The 22,160-nt window shown below is 43.1% G+C and overlaps 1 protein-coding gene across 1 annotated transcript in view; it reads left to right on the top strand.

Annotated features, from left to right (window-relative positions):
- ATP1A3 (ATPase Na+/K+ transporting subunit alpha 3) overlaps nucleotides 1-22,160 on the top strand; it is a 132,154-nt gene that overhangs the window by 74,351 nt on the left and 35,643 nt on the right. Inside the window, exons 5-7 of the mRNA XM_089687351.1 lie at nucleotides 8,424-8,537; nucleotides 13,255-13,389; nucleotides 20,516-20,633. Coding sequence (XP_089543477.1) covers nucleotides 8,424-8,537; nucleotides 13,255-13,389; nucleotides 20,516-20,633 — 367 coding nt within the window. The remainder of the gene's footprint in view (nucleotides 1-8,423; nucleotides 8,538-13,254; nucleotides 13,390-20,515; nucleotides 20,634-22,160) is intronic.

The following is a 22,160-nucleotide window of genomic DNA, read 5'->3' as shown; positions in this document are numbered from 1 at the left end:
GATAATCTGATGGGTTGGGGCAGGGAGTTCCAGAGGATGGGTGACACCCTGGAGAAGTCCTGGAGGCAGGCATGGGAGAAGGAGACCAGGGAACTAGAGAGAAGGAGGTCTTGTGAGGAGCGGAGTGTGCGTGTTGGGTGATACTTGGATATTAGGTCAGTGATGTAGTTCGGGGCAGTATGGTGGACAGCTTTGTACGTCAGTGTTAGGATTTTGAATTTGATCCGTTGCGCAATCGGAAGCCAGTGGAGGGATTGGCAGAGTGGGATGGCGGAGATGGAGCGGTTGGAAAGGTGAATGAGTCTGGCAGCCGTATTCAGGATCGACTGAAGCGGGGATAGCCAGCGGCGAGGCAGGCCAGTGAGGAGGGAGTTGCAGTAGTCGAGTCGTGATATGATGAGGGAGTGGATGAGCTGTTTAGGGGTTTCTGGGGTTAGGAACGTGCATATTTTGGCGATGTTGCGGAGGTGGAGTCTGCACGAGTTTGTTAAAGATTGGACTTGGGGCTGGAAGGATAGGTTGGAGTCCAGAATGACACCAAGTACTCTGGCCTGCGGGGCGGGTTTGATGGTGGCGTTGTTGGATGTGACGGAGAAGTCAATGGGGGGTGATGTCCGGGCTGGTGGGAAGACAAGAAACTCAGTTTTGGAGAGGTTCAGTTTAAGGAAGTGGAGCGACATCCAGTCTGATATGTCGCTCAGTAGGTGTGTGATTCGAGCGGAGACCAAGGGGGTGAGGTGGGGGGTTGAGAGATAGATTTGTGTGTCGTCGGCATAGAGGTGGTAGTTGAAGCCGTGAGAGTGTATGAGTTGGCCAAGGGAGGAGGTGTAGATTGAGAAGAGAAGGGGCCCGAGGACAGAGCCTTGAGGGACCCCAACAGAGAGGGGGAGTGAGGGGGAGGTGGTAGCATTATAGGTAACGCTGAAAGAGCGTTGTGACAGGTAGGATGAGAGCCAGGAGAGAGCAGAATCTCTGAGGCCAAGGGAGTGTAGTATTTTGAGGAGGAGGGGGTGGTCGACTGTGTCGAAGGCCGCAGAGAGGTCAAGGAGTAGGAGCACTGAATAGTGACCATTAGCTTTGGCGGTTAGCAGGTCGTTGGAGAGTTTGAGTAAGGCAGTTTTGGTGGAGTGTAGGGGATGGAAGCCGGACTGTAGGGGATCGAGGAGGTTGTTTTCATTGAGGTGAGAGCTTCGGCGGGTGTAGACTAGGCGCTCGAGGAGTTTAGATGTAAATGGGAGCAGGGAGATGGGTCTGAGGTTGTTCGGGTCATTGGGGTCCAGGGAGGGCTTTTTAAGTATGGGGGTGATGTGTGCATGTTTCAGAGGGGAGGGGAAAGTGCCGGAGGAGAGGGAGAGATTAAAGATGTGGGTGAGGGAGCGTAGGATGGAGGGGGAGGGAGGTCGTAGGAGTTGTGAGGGGATAGGGTCTAGGGGGCAGTTGGTGAGGCGGCATCAGAGAGGATCTTGGAGACTTCCTCGATGGTAGTAAGGTCAAAGGTGCGGAGTGTTGGGGGGGCTTCAGTATGAGGAATGTAGGGTGGGGTGGAAGTGGAGGTCAGAGCAGTGGTGGGGCCGTGGGAGAGGGGTGATGAGGGGGTAGCTGAGTGAGGGGGAACGGGGTTGGAGGGATTTTGAGCAGCGACGAAGTATGTTGAGGGAGAGGGGAGATGAGGGGGTAGCTGTGTGAGAGGGGACGGGTTGAGAGGGCGTGTGAGTTGCGGCAATGTCCTTGCGAATTGTGTCAATGTGATCACAGAGTCTTGCTCCAGATCAGTTTTTCTGGCTTCACAACACGAACCATAGAATCAAAAAGCAAGCACACTGCACATAGAGTAATACAGCAACCAATAATACCAACCAGAAGGGAGCTTAAAGTTTTTTTCCTGGGAATAGCAAGAAATGGATGATTTGTGAGTGAAGTGGAATGACATGGACACTTTGTTTTATATATTGATTGTAATATTATACAGTATGTTGATTGTAATATATGAGCATGCTCCGCACACCCTGGGAGCCATCCATGTGGGTCTAGAGCAAGGAATCTATGGTTCATGGAAATCATTTATATGACAAGAAGTGCTATCTGACCTCCATTATTAACCCCCCTGGTGGTATTCCCGAGTGTAGCTCAGGGTTAACTTTCAGTACCAGAAGCGGTAACCCCCAGCTACACTCGGGATTACCCCGCAGCATTGCTCAGGGATCCCTCCTATTGTTTAAAATGATCACATTGGTGTTTAAAAGGGACAGCACTTACAGAAATGTATATTTTGTGATCTTTAAGGATAGCACCTTACTTGAGAGATATTTATCTTTCTTATATGTGTATGTATCCAGGGTTGCACCAACATCCCTAAATATACAAATAGTCAAAATAGTTTCCTTAAACACAAGACTTTAGAAGTGCCTAACAATGCAATTCACATACAGTACCATACTATTAAAATTCATCCATTTATTGTAAAGCTATTAAGACATACTGTATGGCGTATTTTAAAAGAAAAGATCACACAGGTGGCACAAACACCTATTGCATTATCCAAGTTTTATTGAAAAGTAAAAAAGACAAAAACATACTCACAGACAAAGCATGTGTGTAGAGCTTTGTATTATAATAGAGATGGCCACAACAATAGGCAGGGTGTTCCGACTGTCAGTGTGGTCGTCTTACTGATGCGTTTCGGGGATGAATCCCTTTCCTCAGAGCTAATGGCAATTTGTTAATGCATTTCGGGGACAAATCCCTTTCCTCAGAGCTAATGGCAATTTACTGACGCATTTCGGGGATGAATCCCTTTCCTCAGAGCTAAGGGCAATTTGCATTAGCTCTGAGGAAAGAGATTCACCCCAAAACACGTCAGAAAGCCATCCACACTGACAGTAGGAACACCCTGCCCATTGTTGTGGCCATCTTTATTATCATACAAAGCTCTACACACATGCTATGTCTGTGAGTATGTTTTCGTCTTTTTTACTTTTTAATAAACCCTGGATAATGCATTAGGTGTTTGCGCCACCTGTTTGCACTTTTACAGTTGTTGATTTCCCTGTCTGAGGAGGGCTGCATCTCCGAAATGCTATCCATAGGCCACCTTTAGGCCTGGTGCCCCTGGCCTTCCTTTGGCAATTGATTCCCGGAGCTCTGGAGAGTACATACTATTGTCCAATATGGCGTATTTTGCCTAACAACACTTCTGTTTCATGTGTACAAACATATGATGAATGAAGATTTTCATGTATACAAACATGTAATACATAAACATTCTACATGTTTCACAACATATCGTTATTTGCCCCACCTTACACAATGTAACTTGACTTCTTGATTTTTTCCGAAGGTTAACGCTGTGAGATAAAGTCTTGCTGAGGAGAGTAGAATGATATATCACAATGCATTTTGTGGGTCTCAAATCCCACTTCTTCAGGTTCTGTGAAACTATAGACAACAATTAGGCACCATTCCAGCAAAAATACGATTAATGTACAGTATATATTACATTCTTTTATAATAACCTATACCTTTTATTAAATGAACTCAAAAAATTGGGATCAGGAGCCTGGGAACCCCCAGACACACCTCGACTCCCCCCGGAAGGAGGACCAACTGTTCACTGGAGAATTTGTTTGAATAGAAAGAGCAAAGGGTAGGTGCTCCATTTTTTTTTCAAGCAGAATTCGCATCAGCAGCTCAATGAATGAACTGGGGGGGGCATGGTATGGCAGTGATCCAATATGGCCGCTTAGCCTAGGAGCTCCTGCCAACTGAGGATCTGCATCCCTGACAGATGGAGGAATGGGTGAGCGCAGTAGTGCCACAACATGGGGAAAGCGGACTAGAACACCCCCGGTTCCCGATCCTGCTCTCCCCGGGTTTCTAACACGCAGCAGTCCTGACATATTACGGAGCTCTTCCACTCCCAGCAGAGGGACACACCAATGCCATCTTCCTCCCCTCCTTCTCCAGCAGCATCAGCATGCATGCAGAGCCCTGTGAACAGGGGCGGACTGACCATTCGAGCACTCAGGCACTGCCTGAGGGCCATGGGTCAGTAGGGGGCCCTATGAGATGCCCCTGGTACTTTTCATTGGCTGTTTCATAGGCTTTTTTGGGTGTGGGCGAGGACACATGATCTCCTATTGCCCGGGGGCCCCATGAGTAGTCAGTACGCCCCTGCCTGTGAGAGATAACATGCTGCAGCATGATCTCTGCTCAGAGACCCACACCCTCTCCCTGAGGGACCTCCAAGCAGTGGCTGCTGACATAAAAGATACATTACCCACAGCCCTAACAGACCTACGTAGTGACCTACAAACACTGGGCAACAAATTAGAAGGAGTTGAACTTACTACCAGAAAGCAAGCGGACACTATACAACAGATACAACAAGTGACCACATCTCATTCGCAACATATCCGTGACTTCTATAGGCACCTAGAAGAACTGGATAATCGCAGACGCAGACATAACATCAGAATATGCGGTCTACCAGAAGCTGTAGAGCCGGGTGACATCCCTAATGCTGTGGTGGCAATCTTCAACGACCTGCTAGGCTGCCCACCTGCAACTCCCATTGAAATGGAACGCGTACATAGATCTGTCCACCCCAGGTGCAGAAACAGTGACCCCCCACAAGACACTGTCTGCTGTCTTGTTAGTTTCCCACTCAAAGAAGACATCTTAAGACGCGCTAGAGAGAAACGGTGCCTTTTACATTGTGGAACTGAAATTCAGTTATTTCTAGATCTTTCCAATCTAACTTTGCAACAAAGAAGGGAAACTTTGTCCCCTGCTGGACTCTTTTCGCTCCCGAAACATTCCCTACAGATGGCAATTCCCTTTTTGCCTCTCGGTCCAGTCTCATGGCCATACAGCCTATCTGAGGGTTCCGGAAGACTTGCCTAACTTTTGCACCACTCTTTACATTCCAGTGATTGATGAATGAACTAGAGAGTTTCTGGGATGGATTTACTAAAGGCAAATAGACTATGCAAGTGCTGTTGCTCCAGAGCTTATTAAAGGATAAGTACACCTTTGGAATATATTAGGTTCCACCCAGGGGCGGACTGACAACTCATGGGGCCCCCGGGCAATAGGGGATCATGGGGCCCCTGCGTCCTTGCCCAAACTCAAAAAAGCCTATGAAAAAGGTACCAGGGGCATCTCATGGGGCCCCCTACTGACCCCGGGCCCTCAGGCAGTGCCCAAGTTTCCTAATGGTCAGTCCGCCCCTGGTTCCACCTATTTTTAGGGTGGAACATGTGACATGTGCCCATAGCCGCAGCAGCGACCGCCGCCCCTCCCCTCTGACAGATAGCATGGGGAGAAGTTTCCTCGTACTATCTGTCAGATTTGAAAACAGCATGGTTGTGCGGGGCTCCGCCCACATGGACGCATCAGTCAATTCTGTGAATAAGTGCCTTCACGTCCCAGGAGCCTTAGCATCTGTGGGCTTGTAGTTTTCAATGAACTACCATGGCGCTGTGTCAGAATATCTCCTTGACCGTACATCCCATACATCCTGTACAGCTAGCAGATATTCTGACAGGTCTACAGGAGACCCACATGGCATCACTGATCTACTGATCACTGGTGCAATGCTTTATAGGCTTCTTTGGACAAAAATAATTTGAATTGCAAAAAAATGTGCATTTATTATTTTTGTCCAAAAGGTGAACATAGCCTTTAAATGAGATGAAGCTTCAATTTGGAAAGCATACCCAATCACATTCAATGAAAATTAAAAAAAAAAACATCAATTTTGCTTACACAAGATTGAATGATGGAAGTCAGCAGAGCTACCAATCCTTTATTAAGCTCTGGAGCAGCTGCACTTGCAGAGTACACAGTCTATTTGCATTGCAGAGTACACAGTCTATTTGCCATGCAGAGTACACAGTCTATTTGCCGTTAGTAAATCCACTGCACATTTTCAGCAAAGTTAGTAATTTTGTGGCAAAATCAGTGTAGCCAAGTCCCTCAACTCATTTCTAGTCATTAAGGTAAAATAGTTCAAGCACCCAAACTATAATTTACATGTTTTAAGAGTTCCAAATTAGACATCCCATAGTAGTCATGTAAAATATCCAGCTGCTTTGGATTTCATTGCTGCTATTTTTTTTTTTTTTTCATTTTAAAAGATTGAGAGTCTACATAGCCAATCGGAGTCAACTGGGACAGTATGTCTGCCTCTCGTTGGTCACTAAACATTTTGGCAGCCTGCCTGACCTCTATTGAGCCGGTAACAGAGTCTGGTTCCCTAATCTCCCTTTCTAGCTCTGCTCACTCATTTCTAGAGGAATTATTTTAGGAAAAATATAGAACCACCTGTTCCTGGACATCCAATATTAGTAACTGGTTTTAATCTTCATTGAATGGACAACAAAAACCTGGTGATATAAACATTTGTTTTAGCATATTTTTGCAGTAGGACAGAACAGCTGGAGGACAGGCACAGCTTAAATCTTCATCTGGTGGTTTAATACATTTTCGAGTCTAGCATTGCTAAAGGTTACTGGCACAGAAGGTGGGTTGCCATAGGCTAATTTACTTAAATACTGTAAATCTGTTCTGAGAAAAGAAATACGGTGCTGCAGTTGCTGACTTGTTTTGAAGAGAAACTGTCACTTTGCCCATTTAGGTGTCTGTGAAAATCCCCCCACCCCCCAAAAAAAAATATACTGATGCATATCTTCACAGCTATCCCCTTATACTTCTTTCTCCAACACAGCCAGCACCAAAATACCCATTGTAGGCTGATGTCAGGGCCTACAGGGAGTTCTGGCCACTAGACCTAAGCATTGTCATATGGGGCAAGTTACATGCTCTTCCATACACATAATTACTGAGTATTTTTACCATGGCTGAGATGGAGGAAAAATTGGTGGGGAATTGTCCTGAGTATCAGTGGGTCAGGAGTAGTAATGATCTAAAACTCGAGCCAAACCTGCTGGAGGCTCCCCTATGGCTCATCATTAGTCAGAAGGGACTTTTTCACTTTGCTTTAAATGGGTGTTCAGTAGGGTTGACGTCAAGGCTTTATACAAGCAGCTTGCTTTCCTCCACATCAAACTCCTCAAACCATGTCTTTATGTTACTGATGTTGGAAGTGAAGACCTGGCATTATCCCACTGTCACTTTGCCTTAAATGGGTGTTCAGTAGGGTTGACGTCAAGGCTTTGTACACGCAGCTTTCTTTCCTCCACATCAAACTCCTCAAACTATGTCTTTATGTTACTGATGGTGGAAGCGAAGACCTGGCATTATCCCACTGTCACTTTGCCTTAAATGGGTGTTCAGTAGGGTTGACGTCAAGGCTTTGTACATGCAGCTTGCTTTCCTCCACATCAAACACCTCAAACCATGTGTTTATGTTACTAATGTTGGAAGAGAAGACTGTCACTTTGCCCTAAATGGGTGTTCAGTAGGCTTGAGGTCAGGGTTCTGTGTAGGCCACTCAAATTCCTCCACACCAAACTCATCAAGCCATGTCTTTGTGAAGATGACTTATTGCACAGGGACACAGTCATGCTGGAACAGAAAATAGTGTTCCCCAAACTGTTACTACAAGGTTGGAAGAGTGCAATTATCTAAAATGTCTTTGTATACTGCAGTAACAATACCTTCCTTGGAAATCCAATAATTTGGGAGTGTCCACATTCTCATGGTCATATAGGATGTCCACATTATCTGGGCCAAAGTTATCTAAACTCAGTTTTTTCAACATCTTTCCAATTCGTTGTTTCTATGCAAAGGTAGATATTACTACGTATTATAGTGAACAAGGATTACAAGATAAAGAGATAACAAGATAACCACTTTTGCAAATTACAGTTTTCCCATGTAAGGTCATAGTTATCTGGTCTTCCCATTTCTGTGCAATTCACTAATCTATTCATCTGTGTGCACACCCTGGAGCTATAACAATTTTAATAAGTCAGTGCTGCTAGGAGTAGCAATTGGTTGTTAAACAGATTAAACAAGTTGATCCCTATTCTGGAAATTACACAAGTAACTAGGCCTGTAGGCCTGTAGTAGTAGGCCTGTAGTAGGCCTAAATCTCACATTATGACATGTGCATGAATCCTTTGAAAATGATTGCTACTACATGATAATGCATGCAACTTGGATAGCTTACCCAAGTTCCAAGCCCTTTGTTCCATCTGTTTAACAAGCAATTCTACTTCTTGCAATTTTGCGCTAGCAATTTTGAAAGTGTGATTGTGCTACTGGAAAACTCCAGCCTTATGCACACAAGCAGATGGGTTAGACTCATGGTATACTGACACAACAGAACATTTGTAATTTGTAAGTCAAATGATAAATCTGACTTTTTCTGTTGGACATCTTTGATGAATTTCATGGGAATTCATTAACCCAGTCTCAAGAATAGTGATGTATAAAACTTATTGCCATTTCTCTTTCAGTTGTATCTGGGTATCGTGTTGGCTGCAGTCGTCATCATCACTGGCTGCTTTTCTTACTACCAGGAGGCCAAGAGCTCGAAGATCATGGAATCCTTCAAAAACATGGTGCCCCAGGTGAGTACGATGGTATCTATGTAGTCACAATCTTTCAGCTCATAGCTCTCTTAACGTATGCTTTCTACATCTATATATCTACAGTAATTAATAATGTGATACTGAATGTGTTCTATTTGCAATTTTTTCCACTGATACTCTTTTCATTCATGGTAACTTTCATTTCTGGATGTTACGTGTTGTGAAGGTCTCTAAGAACTTGTCAAAAGTGGTCACTTGAGCTTTATCAAAAGGGATCTTATACCAGTTTAAGGAGTCAATAACAATATTTCTGGGTTTTGAGGCACAAAAGTGCATTTTACATACTAGCTTGCACTTTATTTCACTTTGGGGTATTCTGCAATCTCTGCAGGAAACTATAAATATGTAGAGGGACTCTTCCACCAGTTCAGCGTGTTGAGTAGGTGCAGTTTGGTGTGGCAGGCAGTAAGCACACAGAGTCCTGATTTGCAAAAGGCGATGTATTGTAAAAGTAATTCAACAGTACCGTCAGTCCTGGCAGGTAGGCTCATCCGAACAGGAACACTCACAGGATTGCAGTGCAGCAACAGCAACAGGAAGAATCAGTGATGCCAACAGCATCTGCCACGAGTACTGGTGTGTGGCCTAGCTGGTCTAACCCAAAGGGAAAGCTTCCTGAGAAGGTTGACATAGTCCCTGCCAGGGGCGGACTGACCATTTGGAAACTTGGACACTGCCCGAGGGCCCGGGGTCAGTAGGGTGCCCCATGAGATGCCCCTGATACCTTTTCATAGGCTTTTTTGAATTTGGGCAAGGACACAGGGGCCCTATGATCCCCTATTGCCCAGGGGCCCCATTAGTTGTCAGTCCGCCCCTGGTCCCTGCTCTTTCCCTACTCCTCCGGAACCTTCCCCTATCGCTAGCACTCTCCCTGACAAATGGGGAAACTGTCCCTACTGTAGCTACTCACATAAAGCATGCCAAAACCCAGGTTCTAAGTCTTCAATAGACCCATAATGGCTGCCTGGGTCACATGGGACCAAAACATCCAACCAGATCACTGACCTGTGTGACTCAGAAACCACGTTTTCCTCCATTTCCTCTCCCCGCTGCATTGCCAATCCACCTGCAGTGGAGACTACAGACTGCACCTGCCTACAAGTGAATCTTTCCTAGTAAAAATGCAGGGCCTGCATCCTTCTAAAATCTGGCTGGTTGGCAGTTATGCAGACCCCTGGCTTTAATACTTCATCACTGACCTACAAGTATGCATATCAAAAACATTTGATTTTTCAAAGTGATTTTTTTTATGTGATCTTCAAATTTGTACATGTTTGTTCTTCCATATTTTGATATGATATTAAATTAAGAAATTTACAGTTTGCCCACTAGAGGGAGCTCTGTATTTGACTCAATCACCCCATCTGCCTAACACCTGTAGAGACATCAGCTGCACAGGGAGAGCATTGTCTTCAATGACTATGCCAAATCATAACTTTGCATTGTGAGCAGTGAAGAGCTTTAGGAGCAGTGGAGCTCAACCATTGTGTAGCTTTGTAAATCAGGGGAAAGGGCCTCCATAGAAATTAAGCAAATATGACTACCCTATGTACATGCTGTATATAATCGATATATAAATGGCAAATTTGATTCTTTTTATAATAATACACATTGATAAGATTACTTTTACTGAACTGTGTATATATAAGCAATATACTATTTTGATGTCTAAAAACTCTCAATTAGGGTGACTTAACATTTATAATCATCTCTATCTATGCACTTATGGGTGAGTCACACTTATAGTTCTGAAGCCCTACCCCTTGAGGGCCGCTGAGTTGTTTTCAGGTTCCCTGTCCTCCTCTGAGCCCACTTTGGAAGCTCAGTGCCTGCTGACACCATCTTAGACCATTGGTCGTTACCATAAAATAGACTCAAACACAGTGAACTGACACTGTAATTATATTGAGATCAAATTAGAATCACAGTAAAATGACAAGGAAAACAAGAAAATATGTGCATGAAATGACAACTAACACTCTTAATGAACTAGGATAAGGATTTCAACATAGTACACTCAAATCAATTTTAGATGTCCTGCAATTCAGAATTCAAATGGTAGCCCCAGTCCTGAGATCTTTCTTGCCAAGTGAGCAGAATGGGAGCCATTAAGTGGACAGGTTAACCCACATTGGGCTCTCAGGTACTGGTGGCTGGGTTTAATTCTGAGAAAGAAAGAGTTTGTAGCTGGATGGGTCAAAGTCCCTTTAAAGTGCAGTGTCCAGTCTTCTGTGCACTTGATGGGGCCCTGGTTGGTGCACATAACAATTTAAATCTCTCTTGATGTAAAGGTAGGAATTCTCCAAAAGAGAGTAAACACAAAGAAATGGAAGATGCACCTTTAGGAGATGCTGAATTTGGATGTCCTTTAGCACACCCATGGTGGAACCCTAATATTAGCCTGAGACTGAGGAAGGGCCACAAACTATAGTGATAGGGAAGTTCCTTGGTGAATAGTAGAAACTGAAACAAAAGCACTAATGCAGCTTGACCCACAGGGTGCAGATATTGCAGCAGGCTCTTGTGAATTAATATGTTGACAGTGTACAATGATCAGTAGGCCATAGCAAGCTAGGCCGTAAATGTGCAACTTGTGAAGTAAAGGATGCTAGACTGAGCAAAGCATAACTGAGTTTAGCAACATCCTCTGTAACTTAAGTAACTTGGGGTATGGAGCTCTCTCACCAGATCCATGGCTGTGATCAGGTAGTGATCTGCAAATAGGGGGCCCCGTGTTCTCTGGATTCCTCTGACACAGATCACTCCAGATGACAGCACTCCAGTCCTCCTGTTCGTGAGGGTTCCCATCCAGCTTTCCAGCGATAAGCAACTCTTCCTCACTCCATCACTCTCTGTGGTTTTGTCCCAGAACAGGCCTCCAGCATCCCACACAGCTTTCGTTTTGCACACCTTCCCTCTCCAGCTCTCACTGTCCACTCCCTCCTTGGGTTCCCGGGCTTTGGTATTGATCTGCCCCCACCCCCAGCCAGATCCTCTGGGATATGTAGTTTGTCGGCTCTACAGTAAACAGTGAAGTCCTGATATCAGCCTACAAGTCCCACAAAGCTTTTTTTAGACCGAGTCTGTGTAGCTGAGGTGCAGAACAATGCCATCTTGTGTCCATTTAACATCCTGCACCCAGTATTTCTGCAGGGTGTTACAGTTCCAAACAATAAGACTGGACATCCAAATCAGGCAGGCGCTATATAATCAATCAAGAGATTTGGAGTCCAGATATAATAATTGCTTACTTTACTTGTATGTCCAAGTAAAAAAAATGTACAAATCACATTAAAGCAATGCAAATATATATATATATATATATATATATATATAAATGTTGACAATAAAAACACTGCTGTTTTTGGTCTTCCTCCTCTAAACCAGGTTTGGAGATATATATACCTCCAAACCTGGTTTAGAGGAGGAAGACCAAAAACAGCAGTGTTTTTATTGTCAACATTTTGATGAAGCTCAGTCCATCTTTCTAAAGACATATATATATATATATATATATATATACATACACACAACCTTGACCACTAAATAATACTATTATCATATTATCATGTCTTTTTTTATACACTTCTAAGGACAAGTGACATAATATATGTGTTTTTAACTGTGTGCTAAGCTGGGGCCCCAAAACACATAAATATTGTCATTAACCCCTTCCTGCCTCCGCCTCCCTGCCTTTTATGAGGTTCTAAATGCCTGTAGGCAGAGGTGGGCATTTTGATCATGTGACCACTGTGATTGGCAGTTACAGCGGTCACATGATAGTAAAGCTCCCTATCGCAAGTAGGCATTGGGAGCTTTCTGGTACCTTCTGCTAATGGTGCTGGGAGCTGGCAGTGATAGATAGATAGATAGATAGATAGATAGATAGATAGATAGATAGATAGATAGATAGATAGATAGATAGATAGATAGATAAATAGATTCATAAATAGATAGATAGATAGATAGATAAATAGATTCATAGATAGATAGATAGATAGATAGATAGATAGATAGATAGATAGATAGATAGATAGATAGATTCATAGATAGATAGATAGATAGATAGATAGATAGATAGATAGATAGATAGATAGATAGATAGATAGATAGATTTTTTAATACATGTAAATATATCAATACTGGACATTTTACATGTATTGATAAATGAATGTGAATTGCAGCCACTATGATCTACACATGGTTAAGAATAACTACTCTCATAGTTAATGTAGTTAAAAATACATTAGTCCATCCAGTTCAACCAACAGAAAAAAAACACACAAACAGAAAACCACACACTATCCCATATCCACAGTTGATCCAGACAGAGGAAGGAAAAAAACCCCAATTAATCATTATCCAATTTTCTCCTGCTGGGAAAAAATTCCTTCCTGATCCCCCGAGAGGCAATCAGATATTCCCTGGATCAACTTTATTATAAATATTAGTATCCAGTTATATTATATGTATCTAGGAAAGATTCCAGGCTTTTCCTAAAACAATCCACTGAACTGGCCAGAACCAGCTCTTGAGGGAGTCTATTTCACATTTTTCACCGCTCTTACTGTGAAGACACCTTTCCAGATTTGGATCCTGTGTTAAGGCCTGGTGAATTGAGTCTAACGTCTTTTTTTTTGCCTTTTTGAACATTGTTTTTTTTTTCACTGTTACCTTTTCCTTTTACAATTGCCAGCAAGCTTTAGTCATCCGAGAAGGAGAGAAGATGCAGATGAATGCAGAGGAGGTGGTGGTGGGTGACCTGGTGGAGATTAAAGGTGGAGACAGAGTACCCGCTGACCTAAGGATCATCTCTGCCCATGGCTGCAAGGTACGTTTTGACTGATTTATTGGTCAGAGGGATACTATAGTGCATTTTATTGAGCACATATTTTGAATAATTATTGAAACCTGTACAAGCAATATTCACTCTAAAACCAAAAATGTAGAATATTGCAGCTTACCAATCATCAGATGTGGTGGCTGCGTTTGTTTTCTTTTTTTTTAGGTGTTTTCCCCTCTGTTTTCTTCTGGTGGTCTTTCCAGTAACACACCTCCTCCATTCTGGATGAAGGAGTACAGGGGGCACAGCAGGCTGCAGAATTGCCAGTCTGGGGGGGGGGAGGGATGTTAAATGCACCAGCAGATTTAAATAAACTAACTTCTTGAAGCCAAATTCCAGCTCATACACTTTATAATCAGTTACATCACACCCTTTTTTTTCCTATGGGGATAAAGGTTCTACATAATTAAAAACTGAACATTTTAAACACCCCTGCCAGTGCTAAATGGTTTGACTCATCTCTGTAAACTGATACATCTGGAAGAGAGCTTGATCTTTTGAAAAAACAACAGACTTACTGGTTGGATCACCAGATGAAAATAGAAAAAAGAAAACCTAAAATAGAAAATCAATGCAGCCACCATATCTAAGAATCGGCAAGCTGCAATTTAAAAAATGTTTGCTTTTGGGTTTAAATCAGCTTTAGCTTCAAATCTCAATGTTTTGCTTCCTTGCCAGTGAATTGAGATACTGACACATTTCGGCCAGTAAGGGAGGATTAGGTAGAGTGGTAGCTGCACCTCCGTGATTCTGGCAAAGTGGGTGGAAGCTGATTAAACAGTTCTAGCATGTTTGTGAATAACGGGAAGAAACTCACACACATAGGAAATACAGTATATGCAAACTCCATGCATCCATATAGCATATAAGGTATCTACCAACAGCTTCAGGCTCCTTTCAATTGAAGGCCATTTGCCTAACGGGTAATGCTCAGGCAAAGCAAGCCAGCTAGAGAGTATGGATCTGCTGATAGATATTTTTTTTATCTATTTCAGGTACGTATATAGCACCGTCAATTTACACAGCGCTTTACATATATATATTGTACATTCACATCAGTCCCTAACCCTCAAGGGGCGTACAATCTAAGGTCCCTAACTCACATTCATATATACACATACTAGGGACAATTTAAACAGGAGCCAATTAACATACCAGCATGTTTTTGGAGTGTGGGGGGAAACCGGAGTACCCGGAGGAAACCCACGCAGGCACAGAGAAAACATGCAAACTCCAGGCAGTTGGTGCGGGGTTGGGATTCAAACCCATGACCCTAGTACTGCCAGGCGGAAATGCTAAGCATTTAAACACTGTGCTGCCACCATAGTAGTTGTAAAATAGCAAGGGGGGAGGGGGGGGTTAAAAAATATAGGTTAGCTTTAAGGTTTGCTTGCTCGAAAATGCACATTTAATGGGGATCATTCATCAAAGTGCCTGAGAACAGAAATGACTCGTCATGCTGCAAACCAACCCATTTTACAAAATTGGCTGGAGAATGGCCTTACTGGTTGTACTGTATAGTCTAGTGTTCTTATGGACATAAGTGTGATGTTTTCATTAGCCAACTATTGTTTCAATTTATTAATTTAAATGAATCTAAACTTTCAGTTTAAATCATCTAAATACATTACAGGTGGGTGATTGAAAACAAAAAGTTGTGTTTCTTTAGAAAACAGCCACAGCCTGAGTAGAAAGGCCTATTGCCTGCCAGTGTGCTGCAACAAAAGTACCCTTTTCCTCTGTGTGGAAGCAGTGGTCTCTCTCCAAAGGTCTGGCATGCCCAGGGGTGTATTTAACACAAGGCAAACAAGGCATTTGCCTAGGGCGGCATTTTTCAGGGGGAGCAGCACTGCCCCCCCCCCCGGAAGAAGGGAAGGAAGAATGTGAGTAAGGCCCCTTTCACACGGGCGTTCCGTATGTCCATTTTTCATTTGTCCGTTTACAGATGAAAAACAGACCCCTATGTATTTCTATGCACTTGCGGATGTAAACGGATGAACATCTTTACATCCGTTAATGTCCGCATCCATTAACATCCGATTTTTTTTAACGGAAGAAAACCCTATTTTTCTTTTGCAAAAAACCCCAGAATGGAGGATGTCTACGGATGTAAACGGACCAAAAACCGGTGAAAACCGATGAAAAAACGGATCTAAACAGGTCTAAACAAATCTAGACAGATGAATAACGGATGTAAACCAATGTAAACAGATGAAAAATGGATGTAATGGAGGAAAAATGGCTGAAAAAGGGATGTAAACGGATGAAAACATTGATGAAAAAACGGATGTAAAAGGATGAAAAACGGATTGAAAAACGGATGTAAACGGATGAAAAATGGCTGAAAAAACATGAAAAACGGATGTAAACTCATTTTTAAAAAAAAAAAAAAACGTGACTGAACTATAGAAAAAATACAGAACGTCTGTGTGAAAGGGGCCTTAGGGACTTTAGATTGTACACCCCTTGAGGGTTAGGGTTCTTACACACAGGTGGTTCGTTTTTTTTCTTCAGTTCAGTCACGTTTTTAAAAAAAAAAACGGATAAGTTTACATCCGTTTTTTCATTAGTTTACATCCATTTTCCATCTGTTTTTCATCCGTTTTTCATCCGTTTACATTGGTTTGCATCCGTTTTTCATCTGTTTAGATCCGCTTAAATCTGTTTTTCATCCGTTTACATTGGTTTACATCCGTTTTTCATCCGTATAGATCCGTTTAAATCCGTTTTTCATCCGTTTTCATCCGTTTGTGGTCCGTTTACATCCGTTGACATCCGTTTTTCATCCGTTCTGGGGTTTTTTATTGAAGAAAAATAGGGTTTTCTTCTGTTCAAAAAAACAAATGTTAACCACTTCCAGTGCGGACACTTTTACCCCCTTCCTGACCAGGGAAATTTTCAGCTTTCAGCACTATCACACTTTAAATGACAATTGCGCGGTCATGCAACACTGTACCCAAATGAATTTTTTACCATTTTTTTGACACAGATAAAGCTTTATTTTGGTGGTATTTATTCACCGCTGGGATTTTTATTTTTTTTGCTATGTAAATGAAAAAGTCCAAAAATTTTGAAAAAAAGTGTTTTTTTTATAAAATTTTGCAAATAAATAATATTTCATCATAAATCTTTGCCAAAATTTATTCCGATATCTTTTTAGTAAAAAAAAAAATCCAAATTAGTTTATAACCAAAAATTATAATTTTTAAACATTTTTTTTTTACATTTTTATTTTATTTTTTTATATTATTCTTTTTTTTTTTTACATACTGTCACCCTAGCAGTACAGGGTCACCATGGTGACACTGTACTACTTGTGGGGGGTGATGAAGATATATTTTTTTTTTACACTGATTGCTTTTACACCCATATAGGATGTAAAAGCAATCATTTCTCTTTCTCTCTGTCTGCATTCTTGCACTCATTGAGGAGTACTGAGTGAGCTGTGATTGGTCACAGCTTGTCACATGGTACAAGGCTGTTGTGAATAGCCTTGTACCATGTGACCTCTGTGATCATTCACAGATTTCACACGTAGTAAGCAATGATGTCACAAGTGACATCTTGCTTACTACTTTGCCAATCAGTGATCACATGATCGGGACCTCGCACAGAGGTCCCGTCCGACGATCGGTGTTTCACTGTGTCCAGAGGACACAGCGGGCACCCGATCGCGGTGCTGCGCGCTCCCAGGGAGCGCGCACAAGCAGGGTACGGGGAGGCCGTTTATAAACGGCCACCTGACCCTGCACTTCCACCGTCCGGCTGTTTATATGCAACGGCCGGTCGGGAAGTGGTTAACGGATGCGGATATTAACGGATGTAAAAAGATGTTCATCTGTTTACATCCGCAAGTCCATTCTATAAACGAACAGATGAAAAATGGACATACAGAACGCCTGTGTGAAAGGGGCCTTAAGGACTGATGTGATGTACAATATATATGTAAAGCGCTGTGTAAATTGATGGCTATATAAGTACCTGAAATAAATAAGTAGGGAAGCCTGTCACCAGGAAATTCAAATCCTGCAAAACAAGATTACTCATTCTTACATATCAACACATCCACTGTGACAGCGATATTAAACCCCAAACCAAAAATGTATTATATTGCAGCTTACAAATTCTTAGATGTGGTGGCTGCATTAGTTTTATTTTTTTGGGCTTTTTTCACTTGGTGATCCGTCCACTAACACACCTCCTGTATTAGAGTGCCCCCACTCTGAATGAAGGAGCACAGGAGACACCTTTGGACAGAAGCATTGTTATTATGGGGGGAGAGGAGTGTTAAATGTATTGGTAGATTTATACACAATAACAAACAGAAGCCAAACTCCAGCTCACACTTTATAAGCAGGTACAGCAAACAGTTTTTTTTTTCCTTTTGGAATAAAGGTTTTACAAAAATAAAAGCTGATCATTGTAAGCAGTAGTAAATGGTTTGTCTCAACCTATCTGCTACATCTGGAGGACAGCTTGTTCTGTAGAAAAACGACAGACTTACTGGCCAAATCACCAGGGGAAAAAAGCCTAAAAAAAGAGAACTAACGCAGCCATCACATCTAAGAGTTTGTAAGCTGCAATGTAATAAACGTTTGCTTTTGGGTTTAATGCTGCTTGTCCATGCTCCATGCTTACTTCTGATTGGATAGTTCTGGCTCTAAATCAGTGGGGGGGGGGGGGGGTCAGACCTGTACTACTACTTCCACAAAGAGAACAGAGTCCTTCTCTGCGGCTGCTGGCAGGGGGCTGGCTTTTCTACTCATCATTTCATATCTTACATATCATAACAACAATTTATACAGTGGGGCAAAAAAGTATTTAGTCAGCCACCAATTGTGCAAGTTCTCCCACTTAAAAAGATGAGAGAGGCCTGTAATTGGCATCATAGGTAGACCTCAACTACGAGAGACAAAATGAGAAAAAAAATCCAGACAATCACATTGGCTGATTTGGAAAGAATTTATTTGCAAATTATGGTGGAAAATAAGTATTTGGTCACCTACAAACAAGAAAGATTTCTGGCTCTCACAGACCTGTACCTTCTTCTTTAAGAGGCTCCTCTGTCCTGCACTCATTCCCTGTATCAATGGCACCAGTTTGAACTTGTTATCAGTATAAAAGACACCTGTCCACAACCTCAAACAGTCACACTCCAAACTCCACTATGGTGAAGACCAAAGAGTTGTCGAAGGACACCAGAAACAAAATTGTAGACCTGCACCAGGCTGGGAAGACTGAATCTGCAATAGGCAAGCAGCTTGGTGTGAACAAATCAACTGTGGGAGCAATAATTAGAAAATGGAAGACATACAAGACCACTGATAATCTCCCTCGATCTGCTCCAAGCAAGATCTCACCCCGTGGGGTCAAAATGATCACAAGAACGGTGAGCAAAAATCCCAGGACCACACGGGGGGATCTAGTGAATGACCTGCAGAGAGCCAGGACCAACGTAACAAAGGCTACCATCAGTAACACACTACGCCGCCAGGGACTCAGATCCTGCAGTGCCAGACGTGTCCCCCCTGCTTAAGCCAGTACATGTCCGGGCCCGTCTGAAGTTTGCTAGAGAGCATTTGGATGATCCAGAAGAGGATTGGGAGAATGTCATATAGTCAGATGAAACCAAAATAGAACTGTTTGGTAGAAACACAACTCGTCGTGTTTGGAGGAGAGAGAATGCTGAGTTGCATCCAAAGAACACCATACCTACTGTGAAGCATGGGGGTGACAACATCATGCTTTGGGGCTGTTTCTCCGCAAAGGGACCAGGACGACTGATCCATGTACAGGACAGAATGAATGGGGCCATGTATCGTTAGATTTTGAGTGCAAACCTCCTTCCATCAGCAAGGGCATTGAAGATGAAACGTGGCTGGGTCTTCCTACATGGCAATGATCCCAAACATACTGCCCAGGCAACGAAGGAGTGGCTTCATAAGAAGCATTTCAAGGTCCTGGAGTGGCCTAGCCAGTCTCCAGATCTCAACCCCATAGAAATCCTTTGGAGGGAGTTGAAAGTCCGTGTTGCCCAGCGACAGCCCCAAAACATCACTGCTCTAGAGGAGATCTGCATGGAGGAATGGGCCAACATACCAGCAACAGTGTGTGCCAACCTTGTGAAGACTTACAGGAAACGTTTGACCTCTGTCATTGCCAACAAAGGATATATAACAAAGTATTGAGATGAACTTTTCATATTGACCAAATACTTATTTTCCACCATAATTTGCAAATAAATTCTTTCCAAATCAGCCAATGTGATTGTCTGGATTTGTTTTCTCATTTTGTCTCTCATAGTTGAGGTCTACCTATGATGCCAATTACAGGCCTCTCTCATCTTTGTAAGTGGGAGAACTTGCACAATTGGTGGCTGACTGAATACTTTTTTGCCCCACTGTATAATACCATAATTTACTATCATGCCACATCATACCATCATCTGCTGTCATAGTATCATTTAATATCCTAACCTATCATACCATCATTTAATATCATACCATGACATACTATCATTTCCATTGCTACCATATAATATCCTAATTTCAAATCATACCATCATTTGCTTTCATTTCTTATCATGCCATCATTTCATATGCTACCATATCATACCATCTTTTAATATAATACCATTATTTGTTATGATAACATATCATACCATAAATTGCTATCATACCATCATTTCAAATGATACCATAACAGGGGTGGACTGACAACTCATGGAGCCCCCCGGCAATAGGGGATCATGGGGCCCCTGTGTCCTTGCCCAAACTCAAAAAAGCCTATGAAAAAGGTAACAGGGGCATCTCCTGGGGCCCCCTTCTGACCCCGGGCCCTCGGGCAGTGCCCGAGTTTCCAAATGGTCAGTCCGCCCCTGCTCCGGTTGTAAGACTCTTCACATCTCTTGTTTTTAATACCACTGGAACGTAGTTATCGAAATTAAACTGAAAGTTCAATAGGAGAGCATTTTGAAAGCAATCTGTAACCCTTGGCTTATGTCCGTTCTTCTTCTCTTTCTAGAATTCAGTTCCTCCTGCAAAGCTTCCACTTCCCTTTCTCACTTTGTCGTTTTCTTTCCCTCGTTTCTCCTTCCACCTTTTCCTACCTACAGGTAGATAACTCCTCCTTGACGGGTGAATCTGAGCCCCAGACAAGGTCACCTGACTGCACACATGAAAACCCTCTGGAGACAAGAAACGTCACCTTCTTCTCCACCAACTGTGTAGAAGGTAACCTTGCAGAGTGCCCTGAACGATGATACAGGATATTTAAACACATGAAAAAAATATTTAATATATTGCAATGCACCATTCTTTAGATGTGGTGGATGCATTAGTTTTGCTTTTTTTTTTCAGCAAGTACAGAAAATACTGTTGATCTTACCAGAAATGTGGGGTTGCTTACTAAAACTGAAGAGTGCAAAATCTGGTGCAACTTTGCATGGAAACCAATCAGCTTCCAGGTATTGGCCCCTTTCACACTAACAGTCCGATTGGGTCCGTCTGTCAGTTTTTCAGGCGGACCCGATCCGACCATCTACAGTGCTCTTTGCATCGGCGAGTATGAATGGACATGTGTATGCTGACACCCAGGGGCGGACTGACCATTCGAGCACTCGGGCACTGCCCGAGGGCCCGGGGTCAGTAGAGGGCCCCATGACATGCCCCTGGTACCTTTTTTATAGGCTTTTTTGAGTGTGGGCAAGGATACAGGGGCCCCATGATCCCCTATTGCCCGGGGGCCCCATGAGTTGTCAGTCCACCCCTGCTGACACCCACCGGCATCCGACCCTGTTCGCTTAAAACAGATGAATGGGGCAAATCAGATGACAGACAGATGGAAACGGACAGGCAGTCTGTTTCCATCTGACCGCCCAATAGAAAACAGTGACCTGTCATCCGCCTGTTCAGTGGGGATTAGCAGAGAGATCCCCCCGCTGAGCAGGCGGATCCACTTGATGGAGTCCGCCCGTCTGAAAGGGGCCTAATTGTCAAAGCTTAAGGCTCGGTTCACATATGTGCGGGTGGTGCCACTGCAGATCCGCACGAAAATCCGTGCAGCCGCACCACCCGCACAGAGGAATGAGGACCCGCTGGTGAGTGCCATTAGTTCCGCCCACACTGGAAAACATTACCGTACTGGGAACCGAGGTTCCTGTGCGGGCTGCGTTTTCAGAAGAAGTGCAGGGACTTCTTCCCTGCGTGTCATGGGGCACGGGAGTCCATTCAAATAATGGGCTCGCGTGCCCACGCAAAACGCAGCCCGGACGGCCGCATATATGTGAACCAGGCCTTATAGAACAAACTGAAGTTAGAAGCTGATTGGCTACCATGCACAGCTGCACCAGATTCTGAGTACATCCGTTTTGGTAAATCTCCCCCTTAGTCACCTTGTCATTTCCTTTCAGTTGAAAAAGAAAGCATAAAGAATGTTATGTACATTCCGAGTTGTAAACTACTAATTACCTCACCCCCCATGTAATGGAGATGAATAGAAGAATACCTATTTGTGGTCTAAATCACGCGAGCATCCTAGGTGACAACCTTTCCTCCATCCATAAAGTGGAAAAATGAATGTAGCCACTCTAGGAGAGGAAGTGAATTATTCACAGGTTTACCAAGTGAAAATGACGGAAAAAAGCTGGAAATGGAAAATGAATGCAGCCACCAAATCTAAGGACTGGCAAACTGTAATACAGGCATACCTCAGTTTACGGATTTAATGTGTTCTCAGGGACTTTTCGTATTGCGAAAAAT

Source organism: Staurois parvus, unplaced genomic scaffold, assembly GCF_062004578.1.
Source record: "Staurois parvus isolate SC_StPar_1 unplaced genomic scaffold, SC_StPar_1.0 ptg000423l, whole genome shotgun sequence".
In the NCBI taxonomy this organism is placed as follows: Eukaryota; Metazoa; Chordata; class Amphibia; order Anura; family Ranidae; genus Staurois; species Staurois parvus.
The sequence above is the reverse complement of the archived record's forward strand: the minus strand, read 5'-3'. Positions and strand labels throughout refer to the sequence as shown.